The following is a 23,971-nucleotide window of genomic DNA, read 5'->3' on the forward strand; positions in this document are numbered from 1 at the left end:
CAATATTGAGTTGGTCATCAAAATTTACCCCCTCAACTCTCACTCAACCACATCCGAGGTGGACGCAGACAGGGAGGAATGAGTAACGTGGAGACGAGATGACCAGGAGAAAAGATCAACTTGGGTTTTCTGTTTCAAATAAACTTTGAGTCAAATGATTGAACACATGGCCATGAACTGTACAACTAGAGATTTTGCCAGTGTTCAGGAATGGATCAGACGCATCATGAAACGGATATAATTCAGATAATCTTGGACGAGAACGTCTAGCTCTCTGCAGGAGCAGGAGGCTAGCGACAGTCCTCTTCAGTCACCCCAGGAACCGATGGGGTGAGACCCCCAAAGCATACCCTGTGGACAGGATATATCGAGAGCAAAACCCAGTACTGGCGCCCATCATACTCGTGATTCATATGACATACCCAACACTAGGGGTATGCCATGTGGCAGCTAGAGGTATAATAAGACAACTGGAGGCGTTAGGCACTTAGTGGCACAAGGCATCCTGAAAGTCTGGCATGACCCGACGCCATATGTCATCCAGCGGCATAAATGCTTACACGTCGCTGCCAAGAATCCATGTGCATCACCCCACCGTATGACTCACTCAAGAGACAGAAAAAGAAAAAAGATTTATGCTCACAGAAGCTGAGATAGCGAGACGTTATCATTGATTATATACGATGTCTCTGAGCGAAAATAACAGTATGGCATCTCACTCTGCCAGACCAAATTAGATACATCAGAAATTCCTTGACCTAAGGCTACTTTCAGAGCATACGAGGAACACCGTCCCAACATTACTGCCACTGTGGTGGGCTGTGCCCCCAGCAGGCTGCTCCTGTCAGAGGGTGTACACCTCGCGGTGGGAGACCAGGGTATAAGGGAAGATGTCTGACAGGAGAACAACAGAGTGAAGGAGAATATGAAAGCATTTTGGAGAGTTCACTCACCATGGAGAGGGTCGAGGTCAAGAAGAGAGGAGCAGCGTGCCTGCAGGCAGTACAATATGACCTGCCAACATCTGCCTCGCCTGACAACTTATGAGCGCCAGAAATACAGAGGCAGCTGCGCCGTGCCCCAGAGCCAACCACTAGGAAGTGGAACGAGGCTAACAGTGCCACCAGCTTCCCCTAGTGCTTAACTAACACTACTCACCTGGATAACATCTCCCCAGCTTACCTGCTATCCCCCCCCCCCCCTCCGTCCATCCGGGAACCTAACCAAGAAAACTCGGTCGAAGAGGATTCGATCCAGGGCGATCTGTTGTGGTTCAAGGCGGGCCTTACAGCAGCTGTGCCAACCATCTATGTTGTGGACAAGCGTTGAAGTAAACACCTTCCCTCCGAGTTGCTACGTTCATTATACCTACACTTATTATGAACATTATTTCAGAGCTGTTCTTAGCCTCGGTAAGATCTTATCCTCAACCAGGAATGACTTTGACTGGTCGACAGCGGCTGTAATATAATGAACGCTCGACTGCTGAGTACACCTGGGAGGTGAATGGGAGAGCATCAGGTTGGGGAAAAGCAATTTGGCTTAGGGAGCGACAGAGAATGAGTGGAACAGGTGTTAGCTTTGAGGAATTTGTGTAATCAATACTTGGATAAAGAGAAACTTTTCTATGTGGCATTGGTGGTCTTGGAGTAAGCACATAATACAGGTGACAGTAAAGCGCGCGTGCGAGTTGGAAGGGAGAAGTAAGAGTGGTTCCAGGGGAACGTGGGTGTGTGTCAGAAAGTTTGTAATGTTACCACGGTTATTCAATCTGTTCATGAATGGGGTATTGAGAGAGGTGAATGTGAGGGTCTTGGAGTCGAGGGTGGGCTTAGCGAGGTTAAGGGGGAACTAAGAATTGAGTCAGCTGCTGTTTGCTGATGACACGGGTCTGGTGGGAGACTTGAGGAACTCCAGAAGCTGGTGTATGAATCTGGGAAACATTGTGAAATGAGGAAGATATGAATTAAAAGTCAATGAGGGTAAGGTAATGAGGTGAAGGAGGGGAGGTCAGTGACATGAGATGGTCTGCGTCTGAGCTTGAATGAGGAAGACTTAGAGGACGAGGTGTGCTTTATGGTACCTGAGTGCGGACATAGCAACGGATGGAAGAACCATGGGAGCTGAAGCGAGTCATATGGCGAGGGAACGGGCAGGGGCAGGGGAAGACGCTACTGAAGGAGGCGTACCTGGAGCTTGGTGAGGACCTCTTCGTGGGCGCGGAGCAGCTGCGTAGCCTCCTGCAGGTTGGAGCCGAGATAGACCATGCCAGGTGTCAGCTCCACCACTCGAAGTTCCAGCCATTCCGCACTCTGCCGAAAAAGACGAGACACATGTTTACAGAAAGCCACAAGGCTACCACCTCCACACCAAACCTAAACTCACATGTTTCGTAAAACTTCTAGTTCAACAATTGACTCCATCGTTTCTATATGAATCCATACATTATGTCTTCAGTACATACTTCCAGTATTCAAGACATTATAACACACTCAAGTTTTCAATACATATTTCATTCATGTAACACATATCTGAAGCGTTCATTGCATACCTTTTTGTCTTCAACACGCACTCGATGCCTTCAGTACATGTGATAATGTAAATTTCATGTGTTATATATTTAATGTGTATAATACACGTCCTGTTTTCAAATGTCTCATCCATTCAATGCATAATTACTGCATCAAATATCAACTTCATAAGTTTAATGCACACTTCATGTCTTGAACACCTACCTGATGCCTTTGGTACAAAATAAATGTACTTATATCCCAATTTACGTGTTCAGTCAATGTTCAATATATATCACTGAAAAAAAGTTAATCTCAACCTGTAACAAGTTTTAAAGTTCGTCAGAATCATATTCATCTCTCATTCTACAGATGATGCAGAGCCATATGTACAGCAGTATGTGATGCCCCAGTGACTTCACGACCTGTGGTAACCAATATTCAAGTGATCATGAAGTCTAATACATCACACACGAGGCTATGCAACGTGCGACGTATCGCCTAACTCGTAGCAAACGTTTCTCTAAACTTATTAAAGAGATCCTCATTTATATCGTCATTTCTAGACAGAACTAGATATAATACGTTCTCTTCACGAGTAGGTTTCTTAACTAGTTGTCTTAGGATACTATCATGTAAAGCGGGGTGGTATTTCTCATCCAGACGGTACACCTACATGTGCAGTGAGGGAGGGACCTGTGTTCAACTCTCATAGCATACATCAATGGGGAATGTGATCCTCAAGTGAGGGTCATCTATAATAAAACTAAGACGGCTCTTTACCCTTCTGTAAGCCTAGAAGGTCGGTGTCAGAGGTCACAATTGCGTGAAATTAGTTCCTCAAGTGTACTTGATCCAGTCCATGATAACGAGAATCACGAGGGTATGGCGGGGCAAAAATGAGATTACTAAATAATGTTCGAAGTGGACGTATGTTTACAATCCTCCGGGCTCACCTGGGAAGCAATTAGGAAGCCCAGATTAGCAGTCTTCAAAATCCCTCTTCTGTTTTTACTCTAACTTCAGCACACTGCCGACAGCCACCAACCTGGTCATGTTTATATCTAAGATCAGTAAATAGCCCGGTGCCCAGACTGATGAAGCTGCCCCTCAGCGATTTCTGGCCCGAGCCGGGCCACAGTGGGAGATAAGAGAGCTGCCGAAGGGGTACGAAAAAGAGCAGCAAAACCTGCCCGGACGGCAAGAATGAATGATGCAGCGAACATGACGTCCTCCGTGGCAGAAGGAGGGGGGGGGGGTTACTTAAGACTGGGAGGGTCAAGTTAGTCAGCGGCCGGATTGTGGCTGCTCAAGGCTAGGGAAGGACCCGGCCAGCCACTGCTGCACCGTCCACCCACATACCCAACATCACCAACATTATGATGTCCTGATACCACTGGTCATACCTCACATGTTGTACACAGCATATTACGTTCATGTCTGCAGGTCTGGTGTAGATATATGTATGGTATTGAAGATAGTTATGTGGTACTGATACTGAGGTGTGGTTATGTGTGGTATTCATGCTGGTGTTGGTTATGTGGTATCGATACCGGGGTGTGTTTATGTGGTACTGATACCGGGGTGTGGTTATGTGATATTGGGGTGTGGTTATGTGGTAGTACTGGGGTGTAGTTATGTGGTACTGATACTGGGGTGTGGGTATGGGATATTTGGGTGTGGTGATGTGGTACTACTGGGGTGTAGTTATGTGGTACTGGGGTGTGGTTATCACCCATCTATACATACGTGGAGGGAACCTTATAACACACATAGGATCACATCTTTTAACCCATTTCCATGTTACGTAGTTATTCAGAGAGCTGTCCTCTGTGAGCATCGTTCTGGCCTCTTACAAATCTCTACGTCGTTATCAAATGTTCCTTGATCCTTCCTCTCCTTCAGACTGTGAGTTATCCATCCTCTCTCCTCGTGGTCCATTCCAATCAGTTCCTGTTCACTGAACACTGATCCACACAGCTGCTGCTTCAACATCTCGTACATCTCGGGAACGTGTGTGCCGTTGAGTGCTGGTCCAGGTGATAACGATGCTGGAGATATGATACTGTTCAGGGTGTGAGGTGTAGCTGCTCGACATGGGGACGTCTGCACCACCGAAGCCTATGATGACAGTGTCGAGAGAAGATTCGTGACGACATGCACCACAGAAATTCTTCAGATCCTTTCCTCAACGCGACGAAATATATGACTGTATGTTGGTCTCATCACTGTACCTTCCATTCCACTTGTTAGGCCTTGACAAGACATGATAGATACTCAGTAAAGTCAAGTATAGAGAGGTCTGTAAATATGGGTGAGCTGAGGACATGTAGCATGGGTTAGGCTGAGGTGCCCTTTCTCAAAGATGGGTTGAGGAGGCCATTCTCAAAGATGGGCTGAGAGGGGGGCCCGTACTCAGATATGGGAAGAGGGGGCCCTTATCAGAGATGGGATGAGGGGAGGGGCCCTTATCAGAGATGGGCTGAGGAAGCCCTTGTCATCAACACACAGAAACATAAATTACTTGTCGGACCGTAAAACTCGGACAACAGACTGATGTATGAGCCAAGATACGTAGGTGAGGTGAAGACATGTTGTTTCCAGCAGGTACACACAGGAGAGGGTAGGTCGGTGGAAAGAAGACCAACACACCAGTTTGGTCCTGAGGCTGGGCGTCTATTTCCGTGTCTGGATGGTCTGAGTCACCATGGCCTTCATCATAGTATGCTGCAGTGAGCACAGCCTCACCCAGACGCCAACACAGGTGCTATTTCACCGCCCTGGGTGTGGTACCAGCCCCCTGGTAGGTAGCGAGAGGCCAGACGCGAGTGGGATTTCAAAGGTAGGGGCACGGGGTCCAGCAGGTGTGGGCGGGACCCTCACTCAGGCCACTCGTGTTGCCGGGACGATATATATTTTTTTTTCCCCCGCGTGTTTCTCTCAATCCCAAAATGGCAGTGATGCTGACCATACTAGGTCCAAGATTTCCTCCACCGCTTGGGTCATGCAGTGGTTTGCGGTCATTCATGCTGCTGGTGCATGGCACGTCCATACCACGGTGTCCCAGGTCCCTCCTCCTCTCCCATGGTTGGGTCTGCCGACTAAGCTACCGTGTCGCTTACTTGCTCAGTCAGGCTACTGGAGGCCGCTGCCCGTATGGCTACGTATCCACACACAACCACACCACATCCAGTAGATCTAAGTCTTCATCAACCAAGCTCAACACGCTGGAGTGAGACTGGACCTTGCAAATATCAAATTCTATAACATCATTGCAAAACCTTCCTCAACTCTTGTAAATTACAGTGAAAAAGAACAATTATAACTTAATACCGTACGTCATTACCTCTGAATATAAACTGTAAGTAATTGTATAATTCTTGTAGTGTCTCGATCATGTAAAATAGCAACATAATAAATCTCACACCTGTAATAGGATAACTGTTCCTGTCTTGGGTAACCCATACCACTTCCTCTACACCTCCGCTATCATAGAGTAACCAAAAAAACTCCTTATGAGTTAACAACTACATCGTGACAAGCGTGTAACCCAATATTAAGTTCTATCAACATGATGTGCCGTGTTTTCCATTTCAACTTCGGGGCCAACATGAGCGGGGGTCTGGTACACCCGGCTGGTAGTGTGGTGATGAAGACAATAAGTTACACACACACGTTATAAAGACGGGAATAACCTGCACGGGACCGATACATCCTTTCGAGGCTATTTTGTTGTAGCAGAAGACACCTTTGTCTCTCGATGTCCGCTTCCTTAACACTGTCTGTTTCACAAGGAAAGGGCTGTTCCAAGTAATGTACCAACACCAGAACACGAAAGAGAAAAAAACAAGTTGTCATGAATTCACATGACGATATACTGCACCTCGATCAGACAAACTGACACCTAGATGTGAGAGAAGGCAGCGCCCTCTACTGAGGCTAGAGAACAAGCTGTCGAGACGACTGCAAGCGACCCAAACAACAGTAAGAAGTCCTACACAAAGGAGAGGAACCCTTGAGAACTGCGTCAACTTGTGGCCAACAGTGTTTGCTTAAATGCGGACGAACGAGTTATTGTTTGCTGGTCTCGGGCTCACGACTGGGCTCACAAGTGCCTCATTATATCTACTGGGGAAACCCAGGGCGGCTCCCCACGCCACAACCTCAGCAGCGAAAAGTATTTTGCTTTCCTCAACAGATATTTATTCTCGCTTATAATTGGAGTATTTGGTACAGGGGTCTGCCCTCGCAACACAACCAACGAAAGTTATAGCCAACTGTACACCTGATGAGGTCATCTGGGGGGAGAGTCTTCACCCCTCACAGTGCTGTGTACCTGGTAAAGTCTTCCAGGGTCTTCACCTTCACAGCGTTGTGTACTACTTGGTGAGGTCTTGAGGGACTTCCTCCTCACAGTGTTGTACACCTCGTGAAATCTTCCGAGGTCTTCACCTTCACAATGATGGATTGGTTCATTGGTCGACCCAGCTGTTGGAAGCCACAGCCCCCCATGTATCTGACGCCGAATTCCCTGATCTTCTCTGACAACAGCAACATTACCTGGTGGTTTTATTGACCTGGCTGCTGGCATTCGCATCCGACGTGGCCGTATATCCGCCAGGGGCATGTCCATCGGCCCACACTAAAGATACTTGTCCAGAACTACCATCATGTGTCGGACATTTTCGAGCGGTTGGCTGAAGAGCCTTCAGCCTAGAGGCCACAGGTAAACTCTTCTGTCCTACCAACACCAATGTCTGCCCTTTGCCAGCTTAAGTAGGTCGCATTTTACGTCAAAAGCTCCAATCATGGATAAGGGCCAGGCCTTGAATGTAACTTGAAAAACAGGAAGAGAAAATGGAAGAAAGGAGAATGTCTTGAGGGAGGTCAAAGACTTGTCTTCTAAAAACAGGCATGGCGCAGCTGTTGGGAAAATAATGAAAGCATTAAGAACTCCAAGCTCAAGAGGTACCGGGAAATATAGAGACCTCACAACGGCCCACACATGAGTCGCCAGAGGCCACACAGTGATCATGCGACGCAGTGGTTAGCCGAGTTTTATGTGGTCTAACTAATGGCGGAGGCACGCAAGCAACCAGCTCGACGGAACAGATGATGAGGTAATATCTTTGGAGGGAATCAGGATCAACAGTGCGACGTCGGGGAGTGTGGAACAAGTTCAGATGGAAGTAGTTGACTAGCTGGAGTTCTCTGGGGTCTGTCCAGCTGGTGTGTAGAGTTAGAACCTGCTAGACATGAGAGCAGTATTATATACGAGGACAGATTAATGTTTTGTATAAGTAGAAGGATTATTCAGGAGGAGAATAATCATCAATAAATGAAGAAAGACTTTTTTTTTTCTTTTTTGAGGCAGCTGAGGCAGACGTAGCTATTTTGAAACGTGGGGTTTCCAAGATAAAGCACAGGAAGAGGCAAATGCCCAGTATATCTGCTGTGTTCAGTGGTGGAATGCAAAAAAAAAAAAAAATCAGAGGAAATGCATGAGTCTTTGAGAGTTTCAGAATAAGACATGGGAATCAATTAGGATGTTGCATAAGCTGTGAACTTAAATACGTTCGCCACACTGGGAAGTTCCGTCCAAATCTCGAGTTTACAGATATAGTTGTGACATTATGAGGTGTCACATGGCCACCAAGACCACGACCCTGAGGTTACGTGTCTGGCTGCTGCTTCCCACAGTCTCTGTGTTGAGACACACCACTCGAGGACTGACTGTTGTGATACCTCCTTCTTTTCCTCGAACAGCTAAGCTGTGGAATTCTCTTCCTCTTCTCGTCCTTTCTCCTCTTCCTACAACCTCTCCATCTTTACTAGTCGGGTCTACAAACAACTTCTTCAGAGCCCTGATTAATTACTGCATTCCGTTTTTTCTTTTTTCTTTCACCCGTGATGGCCTTGACTGGGGCATTATTTTGCCCGTGCCACGTCAGCCACTATGCAAATAGACAGATAGATAGATACAGATAGACAGACATATTGAGAGGGGGAGAGAGAGAGAGAGAGAGAGAGAGAGAGAGAGAGAGAGAGAGAGAGAGAGAGAGAGAGAGAGAGAGAGAGAGAGAGAGAGAGAGAGAGAGAGAGAAATGAAAGAAGTGAAAGAATGAGGTACGAGCACATGAATAAACTGGGCCCTTCGTTGAGGGCAGGAAACAATTGATGAAAAGAACGAGCGCAGGAGACAACACAGAACCTTGAGGGACACCAGTGATGAGTGTGAGAGAGGGAAGGTTTAATCCCCTCAACAGCCACTGCAATATGCCGACCAGAGGAAGAAACTGATGATAAAGCCTGGGTTGAGTGGCCACACCCTATAAGAATCTGTCGAGACGTTAAGAGCAGCAGCACAAGAGCTAGTACTCAGGGAAGTATGCCAGAGCAGCCACGGTGTGGCGGATACGTGGGTTTATGAGCAAGAAAACTATATTCGTAACTCAGATATAAACCTTCAGAAGAAAATAGTCTATAGTCATTTTCTCTAAAAATAACATTGATTTCAATATCTAATGACACTTTTCAAGATAGATAATAATTTCGACAATAAGACTCAAGAAACTTGTTCACATTACAGAGATATACACGTACTAGGAATACCAGCGTGAAGTTAAAGTAAAGGAGATATGAAACAATCGCCAGGAAACGTTTCTACAGCAACAGAGTCACTGAAACCGAGATTAATCTACTGTTAGAAGACCGTCAGCACATATGAACGAAGGTTTGGGAAATGCTTTACTGACATTAAACATCTTTGATGACAAACTCATGACTCAAGGTCAGGATGTCCAAGAATGTCTGTATTGTGTGTATCCGTTCACTTTATTTTTTTCTTCTCTCCAGTAGAAGGGAAAGACTGCAGTTCTCAGACCTATCCAGTGGACGTAGTAATGTTAATACCTGATTTTCTCTCATCTTTACCACGAGGATTTCCATGTCAATATATTCATTCCCAGCGGCATGTTGCTTCCTCACAGATACTTCCCTGACGGCTGTTGTGTCACAGGGAACGGGAGGTAGGAAGGAACCTTCTGCTCGACTATCCTGTCTCCATTTATGTCAGTTACGACTGCACGACTATATCACTGTCCTTCAGCACAGACCATCAAGTTTTCTGTTGTCCGTCCTTCCCAAGTACTGTCCTCTAGCAGATAACCTCGTCATAGACCATCAGGTCTTCTGTTATCTGTCCTTCCCATGTATGGTTCTCCAGCAGAAAATCTCGTCATGGACAATCAGGTCTTCTGTTATCCGTTCTTCCCATGTATGGTTCTCCAGCAGATAACCTCTTCAAAGGCCATCAGGTCTTCTGTTATCTGTCCTTCCCATGTATTGTATTCCAGCAGATAACCTCGACATAGACCATCAGTTCTTCTGTTGTCCGTCCTTCCCAAGTACTGTCCTCTACCAGATAACCTCGTCATAGACCATCATGTCTTCTGTTGTCCGTCCTTCCCAAGTACTGTCCTCCAGCAGATAACCTCGTCATAGACCATCATGTCTTCTGTTGTCCGTCCTTCCCATGTACTGTCTTCCAGCAGATAACCTCGTCATAGACCATCAGGTCTGTTACCTGTCCTTCCCATGTACGGTTCTCCAGCAGATAACCTCATCATAGACCATCAGGTCTTCTGTCCTCTACCAGATAACCTCGTCATAGACCATCATGTCTTCTGTTGTCCGTCCTTCCCAAGTACTGTCCTCCAGCAGATAACCTCGTCATAGACCATCATGTCTTCTGTTGTCCGTCCTTCCCATGTACTGTCTTCCAGCAGATAACCTCGTCATAGACCATCAGGTCTGTTACCTGTCCTTCCCATGTACGGTTCTCCAGCAGATAACCTCATCATAGACCATCAGGTCTTCTGTTGTCTGTCCTTCCCCTATCCCGTCTCCAATCCAGAAGACTAACACTAATGCCTTCCAAAGAACTGTCTCTCTCCCTTCGTCATGCAGTCAACACCAGAGCAAACCCTGTGTGCCGCTGAATGCTTCGTTATGCTTTACAAGCACGTACTCGCATGTCTTGCATGCATGCTGTTCCACACACACACACACACACACACACACACACACGCTAGGATAAACAAAAAGCTTGGTAAACATTACGTCTCAGCAGTAAACATAAAGACTTAATCAACTCTCCACGACTTGCTGAAAGACAAAATAACGGAAAGTATTTTTTTATATATGGCAAAATATGAAAAAATATATGGAGTGAAATTCTGAATTCTGCAACGCTGAAATGGTGTGGAGAAATTCCAAATATCATCTGAGCAATAATACAAATGTGGTAAAAGTAGGAACCAATGTATACCACATTTTCACACTTCAGAGCTTAACAACAAGTAATGAAAAGATACAAATACAAAAAAAATACGAAGGTATTCAAACAGGAGCAGACCACAGGGTGTTTTCGAGGCTGTGACTGATAGTGGAAGATATCAGAAACGCACAGATTAGTGTGGTAGAAGTCAGAAGGTATATAGATGACTGAACGAAAATAACCTAACGAAACTGCTCGAATACTATGCAAGGTTGCTCGCACTACCTCGTCTCCATCTCAGCATAACAAGAGGGTCTCTTATCTCACTCGTACACATCTGCCAGACCAGCGTCCTTAACATACCAACAGAATCTATTACCTCACTAGCCAGCACTCGCCAGGGTCTAGTCAAGGATAGCAACCCTTCCTCCAGCAAGGAACAAGGAGGAGTGACAACAGCATGATGGGTGAGTGTCAGTGTGAAGGGCTGCCCTGAGAGATCAGGGTCGTCTTAACTCCCCGGCGTGAATGAGGTTTCCCAGTCCCAAGCACCTCGCCTCTGCCAGCCCAGATCTGCAGGTTCCCTTGGGGATATCCCAAGGCGCCTGTTGATACTCCCTTCGTACGGTGTACTACGGAGCCGCCCTTACGCACGACACGCCGTATGATACACTGATTAAACTCAACGTAATATTCGAGCACTGTTTGTGTGTCTGTGAGACGCATACACAGGTGCTGGCTGGGTTGAGACGGGGCTCTGGGTAGCTGGCCATTATTTCGAGACTTATCAGCGGCAATCGAGACACCGAAGCTTTCTCTGGTTCCTGTATATCATAAACTGGATTGTGGATCGTAGAAGGTAGTAAGAGAATAAAAATAGGATGGTGTCTTCGTCTTACTCCAAGCTGCTGGACCCATGGGAGCAAGGCGGTCCTCTTCCTCCCACAGGAAGAGAGTAACGGTTGGGGGAAGGAATACCACAGCCTGGCGCCGCAGATCATACAGATACTTCACCACCACGACGAGCAACGACCTCTCTCAGGGAGGGAGGAGGAGGAGGACCAGATGGAGTAGTTGCAGGTCCTGCAGCGGGCCCACGAGTCGGCAGAGTCGAAGATGCACCCATCTCCTGACCTCACGTCTCAAGAACCAGCCAAGAAGATGGTACACTGGCTACTGGGAACTTTTAAATCCAGAGAAACTAAACCAGTGATTGTGTTAACCAAAGCACTTTCCTTAGCCCCATCGTACTACGTAACTACTAAGTGCCGCCACCAGCATATTAAGCCATCCAAGCAGAGGGTCTGGGATGTGTCAACAAGTCGTTTACTGCCTACTTCTATTAACCAATTCACAAGGGAGCGTTCTGCTACAGTTGGCATCAATAACACACACTCAAGCGTTCAGCTTTGATAAGCTCCCAGCTTTGCTGTTTTATTCTTATGCAGATTGCCGTATTTAATATCCGAATTTTCGACTATACTGAAAAGTCTTTTGAGTTAAAAGACGAGCTGAAATTTTACTGATTAAGTTGACTAATTCATCTGAACAGTCAACTGCTGTTTTGAATCTAGGATGTTGTTAACTCGGAGCGCAACTAAAAATGTTCACATCCTTTACATAATTTCATTAAATTATGACTCTAGATATTAATATCAGATCAATCACTGTGCAACCAATGTTTTTCTTTTACGTTGGAGGCTCCAGTCACAGACTAGAGTCCACATCAAGGCCAGACCTTAATTGAAATATAGAGAGGATTATGAAAGGAAAAAAGAAGAGACAAGTAAAAGTATGCACGAATTTTGGAGGAAGTGAAAAACCTGCCTTTCAAAATGTGCGGCAGGTCATTGTTATTGGGAAAGACATGAGAAGGTACAGAGTTCCAAAGCTACGAGGTGTAGGGGAAGAAATAGCTTTCGTATATACAGCGCAAGAGCTGTATAGGTCATGAAGGCGTACTTAGGTATGCGTCTGGATGGAGTCTACCTTTTTGCTTCAGGCGATGTAGTGGCGAACACTTCAGCATAAAACATCAGTCTCAGATTAGCCTATACAAGTATTTTAGCAGATATTATCTTCACTAAATATAAACAAATGGTCTGCCACCAGCGACAACTTGAGGTAAAAAAAAAAAAATTACCAGCTTTATCATTGCCAGTGTTTGTCTGTCGAGGTAAACAACAGCAAGTCTGAACAGACCGGATGAAAAGAAAAAAAACTTACTTTGATTTAGTTACTATAAATAACATACCGAGGATCTTACCGTATACTGAATAATTACTGACATTTTGAAATATATATTCGCATTGCCTTCAAATGAATTTAGTATTCTTTTTGGCCAGCTTCACTGGTAATGTCATACAACATTCAAAGCAATACAATAACATTTTCTCTCCATGACTGGTCTGTCAACTACTATATATCCTAAACATTTTCTGACGTTTGATATCTGATACGAAAGTCAAATACATATCCCAATGCCCTCTGAAATTTGATATCCGATATTATGGAGCTAAATGCTCAGCGGCATTTGGTCCCCGTGGGTTCGACTCTGGCTGGACATATAAGCTGCTTGGGGCGCCAGAAACAAGCCAAGCCCCAGGCTGCCCAACAAGCGCTCCTTGTCTTAGGTCAAGTAGTGACCCTGGGGATTCGGACTACCTAGGTTGTGTGGTGGGAAAGACCACATACACCACACTGCTGGCAGACATGTTTTATTTCATCACTCGTTGTGTGTTTCTTGTTCTCGGTGATAAATATTACACTGCTGATCTTTGCCGCGGCAGCCTTATATATGCCTTATATAACTTCTTTTCTTACGTTGGAGGCTCCAGTCACGGATTGAAGGCTACATCAAGGCCGAGCCTAAGTTTAAGTATTGAGAGGATTATGAAAGGGAAAAAGAAGAGACATAGGAAAGTATTTCCGAATTTGGGGAAGGGAAAAATCTCTTAAAATGTGCGGAGGTCACAGTTATTGGGAGACATAAAAAGGTAGTTCTAAAGCTGCGAGGTGTAGGGAAAGAAACAGTTATCAAAACGGCCCACCCTTGAGGTGTTTGCAAGGTTCCATCTCTAACGAAAGTCCTAACTTAGGTCATGTTCTACATGAAAGAAAAAGAATAGAGAGAATACAGACGTACTTCCACTATCTCCTGTACCATTTTTGATGAAACATCGTGAGAAAATAAAGGACTTGTGTCTATTTTCCACTTCCTGCCTTCACATCCACTCCCCCAAAATTCCAATCACAATCTAAATCTCTTAATATTCAGCGAATCACACTGGATAGAGGACAAACAAGAGAAAATAGGAAGACACTTCCGAAAGAGATCTATTTCTAACCCCCAGACCCGTTCTCCAGGGACTCCTGCAGCTGCACGGCTGCGCTACAGCCAGTAGCAGGGACAGGATCAACACAACTGAAGCGAAAAGCCCTTTGACGAGACAGTCAACTTGCGATGATCTAGACTCGCCAACGGTGACGTTTCACTTGTGATGTAGCCTCAAGCAGGCAGAGTCCGGTAACATCGTTTGGTCCTTTAGTTTTAATGAGACAGCAGGACCAGCTATCCTGGCACTGGTGATGTTAAATGGTCCACAGTACAGCAGACCTTCGGCGTCGCTAACCAGTCCCAGTGGGTCAGGAGGACCAGTACCAGTGGGTCAGGAGGGGCAGGTGGACCAGTCCAAATGGGTCAGGAGGGGTAGGTGGACCAGTCCAAATGGGTCAGGAGGGGTAGGTGGACCAGTCCAAATGGGTCAGGAGGGGCAGGTGGACCAGTCCAAATGGGTCAGGAGGGGTAGGTGGACCAGTCCAAATGGGTCAGGAGGGGCAGGTGGACCAGTCCCAGAGGACCAGTGATTACCCACAACAGGACCTTCCCCACGACGGTACGATCCTTAAATCGACTTGTACTACCCTTCCCAAAGGTCGTAACTACGTGCACAGGGGTCGTGCATTCGTGCTCAATAGCTGTTCCATCGTGATGAAGGATCGTACCGACGTGAAGAAGGATCGCACCGTCGTACTTAAGAGCTGCAACATTGTGATGAAGGATCGTACCGTCGTACTCAACGGCTGTACAGTCTCCAGGTTCCTTACAATTTAGTCACAGCGGGCGGACGGTGGGCCCCCACCCTGTCCCCCTCGCTCTGAGACAAAAACGGGCGGGCAAGAGGGTGGGGCGTTGCCAGCACCGCCGCCCACACGCCCACAACAGGAAGCGGCAGAGACGGGCTGGACCTCCGCCAGCTTGGCCTGATCTTGTCCTGGTACATGTGTGGCACTGTGATCCCCCCAGCATTTCATCCTAAAATACGACGAACACTCAAGCTGGCTACTTCTCAATCAACACGTCGAAAATGCACCATCAGTTCTTGAGGCTGTGATATGATGGAAGACTCTCGACTATCAGTCACTTGCCTGGTATGGGAGTCTGATATAAATCCGAGGTTGACATTCGTATTCTCGACACGTGTTTCGAATCACGTAAGGTCGCAACACACGTCCAGAATAAGAATTCCCAAATCCCTGATTGTGTTTCCTTTGCGATCGCGTTCACGTCTACGTCTATACGAATCCTATTCACTTGTCGGTAATAAGGAAAAAAATATTTACTCATGTTTGGAGTGAGGATTTTGATGAGGCATATTCAATGAAGTCTGACAGACTGATTCTGGCTGAAGGATCAGTATTTAGGAACGTGGGACGAGTAGTATATGATTCCTTCCCTCCTCAGTTGACCTACATATGGTTGAGGGATCATACCACAATATACCATGAACGAGACAGGAAATATCTGTCTCCCTTGTTACCACATTACAGCCAATGACCTCAATTGACCTATGAACGGTTGTTATAAACAGTATGTCTTTGTTTACGATATATAAAGCAGCCATCATGGTTCCTGTCTAGCCAGCCATCAGGGCTCCCGTCCAGCTAGCCATCAGGGCTCCCGTCCAGCCAGCCATCAGGGATCCCGTCTAGCCAGCCATCAGGGCTCCCGTCCAAACAGCCATCAGGGCTCCTGTCCAGCCAGCCATCAGGGATCCCGTCTAGCCAGCCATCAGGGCTACCGTCCAGCCAGCCATCAGGGTTCCCGTCCAGCCAGCCATCAGGGCTCCAGTCTAGCCAGCCATCAGGGCTCCAGTCTAGCGAGCCATCAGGGCTCCCGTCCAGCCAGCCATCAGGGATCCCGTCTAGCCAGCCATCAGGCTCCCGTCCAGCCAGCCATCAGGCTCCCGTCCAGCCAGCCATCAGGGCCCCAGTCTAGCCAGCCATCAGGGCTCCCGTCCAGCCAGCCATCAGGGATCCCGTCCAGCCAGCCATCAGGGCCCCAGTCTAGCCAGCCATCAGGGCTCCCGTCCAGCCAGCCATCAGGGCTCCAGTCTAGCCAGCCATCAGGGCTCCCGTCCAGCCAGCCATCAGGGCTCCCGTCCAGCCAGCCATCTGCATCGGCCCCACTACAACCTCTCCCACTCACACACACTCTGGTCACGACGTCTACACAGTCCCGGAGCAGCAACGGTGGTCGACATCAGGCACGCAACACACTCGCCTTCCCTTAGGCATCAGTCACTGGCACGAGGGGCCCTGAGCTACGCCAAGATGACACACATGCCCGGGAAGCTGGTTTATTAAACCAAGGAGGCCCGGGAAGCTGGTTTATTAAACCTAGGAGGCCCGGGAAGCAAGGTTAATGATTAATTTCGTGTTATGGCCTAAGGTTGTCCTGTATGCATACTTGGAAGAACTGTCCATTCTAGATATCAAATTGTTTTAGAAACTTAAAGGTTGTCATCAAGTCACCTCTCACTCATCAGTCTCCATGTTGGACAAATCTATGACCTCTAACTTCTCCATATCACTCAGCTGTCTTCATCCTGGCATCATCTCTGTTCCTCTCATCCGCATCTTCTTTATCACTTCTTTGTTCTGCTTTCAGTGTGATGACCAAACCTGAAAATTATGTTCACATTTGGGCCCAACATGCAATGTAAACATTTGGCTGAACACTTCTGTGTCCATGTAACTAAATGCGGTAATAATATCAGCCAACATTTTGTCTCCATCACAGTTCTCCTAAGGCGAAGCTCTGGTAAAAGAATAAGGTACAATTTTGACTCTCAAGTCCCTCTCTCTCAAACAGATTCCTACAGCTTAGTTCGTATTCCATGATATTGGCATTGAAATGCCATTTCACTGCATTCCAGAAACATTAATTTGCATCTGTTTGGGTTGAATCCAATCCATCACGTATGAGACCAAACACTGGAGTTTGCTTGTGTCCCCTTACAAGTTGATGCAATCCTCGTCGCATCCCTCATGATTTTGGCATCATCCACAGACGAGTTCACGTAGGTATCCACTTCTGGCAAGGCCAACTCACTTCAAGAAGGCTCCTCTGATATACGCCTTTTGTTCCATGGCACTGAGGTCATCAATATTTTCTATTCATTGAGGGAATCCCACCCTTATTCCTGCCTGATTATCCACCTTCTTTACCAACTTCCTGCGAGTGCTAGTGTCAAAGGCTTTCAGGCGGTACAGATATACAGAATACACCCATCTTTCTCTTGGTCGAAAACTAAGCTTCGTCTTCAATAAAAGTCAAAGATGTTTGTGACGCATCACCTCCTGGTGTGTGTGTGTGTGTGTGTGTGTGTGTGTGTGTGTGTGACATATGACTTCTAAAAGATAACTTTGAAGGATTAAATCACTGTAATCCCCTTAGTGCTGCTTTTTACTACAACGAATAAATCAAAGTTGGCAATTACCAGACTGCAGGAAAGCACTGGCTAATGATGAGTGTGGAGGTTGCACCACCTCCAGCTGACGCAGGCATACCTGGTCGGTCGACCTGTTGGTCTACCTGCCGCCCAGGTCGTGCGGTCTGTCCCACACTCCCCCTTCCTCCCTCAGTGCACCCCCAGATGCGCCCCACCGCAGCGACAAATTTTTTGGAGACAAACTCACATTCCGCTAATGATGCAAGGATCAGGGTCCGCGTTAACTGCTGGTCCACTACGAGATTGTGGCTGGTTACCGATGCGGAAGCACCTCGCGGTGTGAGTACACCAGGTCCGCGTGATGTAAGAGATGCAGGGACTCCCCGGCTCCCGCAGCCGCTGCCGCAGGCGACGCCCAGCACTCCTCATTCACCCTTAACCTCAGACTAACACAGCACCGCGACACGAGGCCCCCTCTCCAGCGGCGAACAAGAACCCTCCTCTCAACCTTTACTGTCACTTCTTTCGACCGTTTTTTGTTCATCTTCAAAGCATAACTGAGACGAGACACAGGAACAAGCGGGGTAAATAACACACTGGTGTTATATAACAGCCAGTGGACCAGACGACATGTGGGCCAAAGCTAAAGATAACTCCTTCGTACCCGAGGCCGTCGCGCTGCCAATGGCTCTGGCCTGAAGACCAATAACCTTAATCCAGTGTTACGTCCTGGCTCGCGTCCCGTGTTGTCCTCGATCCCTGGCGCTTACCTCACGTACACTTCACGACGGCTTCTGAGGTCTTCTACCCTACCCCACCCCCTCCAAATAGACTGGTTCGGGACGTTACCAGACCTCTACGTATATCTTTCGAAGTTTTAGGAGGTCTTCTATTTACACAGTTGGTCCGGGACCGTATCTTACCTCACGCATGCACTGCGATAGTTTCGAGGGTCGTCTACCCTCACAGACGGGTCCAGGACCTTACCTGCCCGTATGTGTAAACTACGGGGTTCTTCCGAACAGTCCATGGTACCCATGGTACTTTTAATGGCTTTGAGCAATGTATACAGCAATTCTGAGTCCCAGACATTTAAATATTTTCTCTTAATGTACTTAACGTACCCTTCGATTTAATTGATAATATCTTACTGTCCCCCTTGTCCTTCGTGCCAACAGGGAACTGCTTTCAAGAGCAGACTGAAACGTAAGCCTTCTTGGATTTCCCAAGTTTAAATTCGTATTCCCTTACGTCTACGGTCAAGGGGATGCAGACTCACTATCTTCAGCTGTTCCCAGTAGTGATTCATGTTCCTATACGCCACTAGTGGCATTAAGAGACTTTTGTATACTCCCTCATCCCGCAATTTCGCCCAATTTGGAAGGTGTTATTTGCACAAAGTAGTATTTATATTTAGGACGGTAACAGGGGCCTCGAAGAGACACATCACTGATTTTTGCCTCTCTGGTCTTTAAGATCCGCACGATCCAGGCAGCCATCCTTCTGGAAGAGGTAACTGTTGGTTTGTCGAGTTCGCTGAGGGTGAAGTCATCAGACATTATTACTCTAAAGTACTAATGACCTCTCGTCCTAGCTCCACGATTCTTGTTCCAAGTTCCAGGTATTGAGTTCTCTGTTCCAGTGCCCCAGTTCCACGTCCCTCGCCCACAGCTCCTGACAATAAGCTCAAATTCCCTAGTTCTGTGTTTCTTCTTCAGCATCTCCTTTATCTTCGACATTCTCGACCCCGAGTAAATGATCTAGGTAGCACCCCTGGCGGTGAGTGCATGGCTCCCAGCTCTACACTCTGCTCCTCCCTACCCCACTCTCCCCGCGGCACTCTGCCAACCTCAAGACCTGACGGACCTTCCAACCAGCTGCAGGCTCTATCAGTAAGGGGGTTCCCGTGGTGAGTACGTACTACGGGTGATGTTAGACAAGTCACTGTGGTAAGGTTTGTCTTGAACGAGACACCTAGCCCCCCCTCACATCTCGTGCTACGTACGCACACCTCACTCACGTGCTTATCGAAAGCGCAAAAGCATCCAGCCGCGACTTGATCTTAAGCTCTTCTATAATCAGTTAACTAGTTACTAATAAGATCCCACCAGTTCTGTAACCTATGAACTGTATCTTTCCAGGCGAATGGCTGTCTGAATTCAACAAACCGTTATCTATCTATCTATTCACTTCGTATTAACTTATCCTAACAGCCTTCTTCCGTCCCCCACCCTAGCTTCACCTGCCGTAGCTAACACGACCGACGGTTGAGGCGTTTTCAGAGGCCCCTTGGCAGCCTGGTCCTAGGTCGCCTCTACCAGTAGAGCAGACTAGCGAGGAGGGTGGAGCACCTCCCTACATACCACCCGACATAAGGTGATAACGGGTTGCGTTAACTGACGTGGGCCAGCCAGCAGCTCCCCAACCCGAGGCAGCGTGCACCGCCCCGGGTGACTGCCATCATTTCTCACACGTCACTAAGACACTGCAGGTTACACACGCCCCACGTGTGAGGCTGGTCTCATGTGGCGTCCCTCACCTGCATATCATGGACCACCCTCACCTCAGACACCGCAGTGGGCCTCTCCCTCTAGCAGGACAACGTGATCACCTGCACAGGACTTGGGTTGCCCTAGGGCCTCCCGTGGTCTGGTTCACGTCAACCACCTGACCATACCTCGCCGCCACACACATCACTGCGGCCCAGGTGCGTCTGGTGGAGGCGGCTCCCTCACCACCACAACCACAACCCACGCCACAGTGTTGTCAGTACTACATAAGCTCGGTCTGCTTACCTCATTATACGTCTCATTATGTTGTCTGTGTGGCCTTACCTACCCGCTCACCCTCACCCACGATCGTATGTGTGTGTGTGTGTGTGTGTGTGTGTGTGTGTGTCTTTATGCTTGGCTGTGAATGCCAGTATGTATGTGCGTAAGCAGCAATATACGCATCTTCGCACCGCATAAAATACACGATATTCTAATGCCTCCTTCGTCTGTGATCAATATGACGCTCTGTCACATCAGCGTCAGGTACAAGTGTGGTAATACAAGTGGGAGAAGAGCTTTCTCCTGCTGAAGATCCTGAAGGTGGCTGCTGAGAAGCTCGATATGTTCACCGCTCGAGACTGTAGAAAGCAGAGTGACGAACATTTAAGCGTCTCTGATTCTTTACCTTCACTACTTCCTGAAGTAACAATGTCAAGCAGAGGTAAACGTTCACTCTTATTAAGGGATGTGGATATAAAGATAATCAGTAAGGTGTAGCGGTTAGCGTTCCTGACCATGACGCATTCACGGGCCGCCCAGGTTCGAGCAGTCAACCTAGCTGTTCATCCACAACTAGGGGCTGGTCGATTAAATGGGTACCTGGCTCAGGCTACTGTTAATAGGATGGCCTTGATTAGGGCCTCAGTTGCCCGTACCGTTTCGGCTAACAATAAAAAAGTACTTGCCTATTTGAACTATAGGGGGAGGGAGTCCAGGTTAACTAACACCATCTTGCGGGAGGCTGGTCGAGATTCCACACCAGACAGCCATCCCAGAACCACACAGTAACACCCAGCGGGAACCCCGCGCCCGTGATGCTGGTAGACTGCCAGTCATCTGAACACGTGAGATGGGCTACGGTTTCCCCAGGATGAAGGGACGAGAGAGATGGAAAAGGTTGTATAAGGCACAGGTAACATGACCTGTTTCATGGTTACCTGAGGTAGACAGGAATATGACTCGATTGTTACCTGAGGTAGACAGGAATATGACTCGATTGTTACCTGAGGTGGACAGGAATATGACTCGATTGTTACCTGAGGTGGACAGGAATATGACTCGATTGTTACCTGAAGTAGACAGGAATATGACTCGATTGTTACTTGAGGTAGACAGGAATATGACTCGATTGTTACCTGAGATAGACAGGAATATGACTCGATTGTTACTTGAGGTGGACAGGAATATGACTCGATTGTTACCTGAAGTAGACAGGAATATGACTCGATTGTTACTTGAGGTAGACAGGAATATGACTCGATTGTTACCTGAGATAGACAGGAATATGACTCGATTGTTACTTGAGGTGGACAGGAATATGACTCGATTGTTACCTGAAGTAGACAGGAATATGACTCGATTGTTACTTGAGGTAGACAGGAATATAACTCGATTGTTACTTGAGGTAGACAGGAATATGACTCGAGTGTTTGCCTGAGGCGAACAGGTGTCCACTGAGTTGGCGCTGGAATTCGTGTCGAACAACTCTGCTTCAGCTCCTGAAGACACCCGGTGTTTCAGTGGCTGTCGATGCCATTCTGAAGCAGAGCGGTTTCAGGAACGGCGCACGTCAGGACGAGAGTGTTGAAGGAGCACGAACTGCCAACACTGTCCTGAGGAGGTGACGCCGAGAGACTGAGTGACGGGCGTTAGTTATGAAGAGATGGGCACCGTCCGACGGGCAGACCCGGGGCCTCCATCTACCTACATCATCTGAACATTTACCTACCTTACTTCTTGTTATCATTACCTGGTTATACACCACCTCTTTCCCTCCACAACCCACCTCTCGCACTGTAGCCGCGACGCCAAGCTAACCACTGTTCGATGGAGTGGCCAGGTACAGGTACCTTCCCGCCTGACCCCTCTGTGACCTCGGCGATAATTCTGCGCCACAGTCCGCAGGAGGAGGAGCAGCAGCCTGGCCGCCACCACACTGTGTCAAGCGTCAATTGTGAAACTACTTTCCCCACGTTCGTCTGTCCCCTCAGGACTGGTGGAGCCCAGTACCCGGGTCTCGCCTCGCGCCCTCCACCTCTGTTGGGTGAGGAATGCTGACCGGATCTGATGGGGAGCTGCATGTTTCTCCCCCCGTCTCCTCCTCTCCCTCCCCTTCCTCCCCCTAACAGACCCGTGTATCTGGCTTGGGCGGGGTGTCGACCTCCCTCGTGACCCGTCTCTCTCCCCTGCTCGACTGGGGCGGACCGGAGTGTTCGACCTCGTCGACCGTAATCAGCTATTCTTTTTCTCCCTGGATGGCCGCTTGAAATCTAATCTTTATTTTGAAGCTGATGCAGAGCTTATTCCACGATGTCACATGAGGATGAATAAGACCAACAGGAGGAGGAGGAGGAGGAGGAGGGGAAATCATCAACGGTACCCGCCCGTTGCCGTTGTCGCTGCTGACGAGCAACGGTCCTGTTCATCAGCGTCCACACACCTCATTCTTCCAGCGGCAACAGCTGCTTGAGAGGCTGAGGGAACATCCCGACGTCTCGCTACGCGATGTCCAGACGCTGGCTGACCTGATGTCTCACGGTCGCTTTAACACCGACAAACATCTTGCGACACCGACGTACGTCTTGCTACACCGACGTACATCTTGCTACACCGACGTACATCTTGCGACACCGACGTACATCTTGCTACACCGACGTACATCTTGCGACACAGACGTACACCTTGCGACACCGACGTACATATTGCTACACCGACGTACATCTTGCTACACCGACGTACATCTTGCGACACAGACGTACATCTTGCTACACCGACGTACATCTTGCGACACAGACGTACACCTTGCGACACCGACGTACATCTTGCTACACCGACGTACATCTTGCGACACAGACGTACATCTTGCTACACCGACGTACATCTTGCGACACCGACGTACATCTTGCTATACCGCCGTACATCTTGGTACACTGACGTACATCTTGCGACACCGACGTACATCTTGCCACACCGACGTACATCTTGCGACACAGACGTACATCTTGCGACACCGACGTACATCATGCGACGGGAGGATGATGTCACTCGCCCAGGAGGTCGATGGTTACTGAGGATACGATTAGTTCACTGAAGGCGCCAGTTACACCTCGCAGGATGGGCCGGGATGATCTACCAACCACCCGTTCTCTGTGCCGGGATGATCTCCTACCACCCGTTTTCTATCTACCATGTTGCTGAAGGATGTGGCCATCACTTTCCCATAATGGCCACATTGCATGTGTCATGTTCTTCAACAGGTCCAAACTGGATAATGGCCTTCGAGATGGTCCGGCCCAAGTCAGTACACAATGTACCGGATGAGCTTCTTCATGTTCCTCACCCAACACATGAGTGACCATAACTGCACTCACACATGTTTACTCCACTGGGGGTACACTGTGAGAGAAGAGAGGCTGACGAACTGCAATCATCCTGTCGACACGAAAACACACTGACACACTGATCTCCTACCACCCGTTTTCTGTGCCGGGATGATCTCCTACCACCCGTTTTCTGTGCCGGGATGATCTCCTACCACCTGTTTTCTGGGCCGGGATGATCTCCTACCACCCGTTTCTGTGCCGGGATGATCTCCTACCACCCGTTTTCTGTGCCGGGATGATCTCCTACCACCTGTTTTCTGGGCCGGGATGATCTCCTACCACCCGTTTTCTGTGC

General features: G+C 48.0%; 1 protein-coding gene across 1 annotated transcript in view; it reads right to left on the bottom strand.

Moving 5' to 3' along the window:
* Positions 1–23,971, bottom strand: part of LOC139757885 (uncharacterized) — a 686,077-nt gene that overhangs the window by 339,173 nt on the left and 322,933 nt on the right. Inside the window, 1 exon segment of the mRNA XM_071678807.1 lies at positions 2,190–2,312. Coding sequence (XP_071534908.1) covers positions 2,190–2,312 — 123 coding nt within the window.

The sequence above is a fragment of the Panulirus ornatus genome, chromosome 28, assembly GCF_036320965.1.
Source record: "Panulirus ornatus isolate Po-2019 chromosome 28, ASM3632096v1, whole genome shotgun sequence".
In the NCBI taxonomy this organism is placed as follows: Eukaryota; Metazoa; Arthropoda; class Malacostraca; order Decapoda; family Palinuridae; genus Panulirus; species Panulirus ornatus.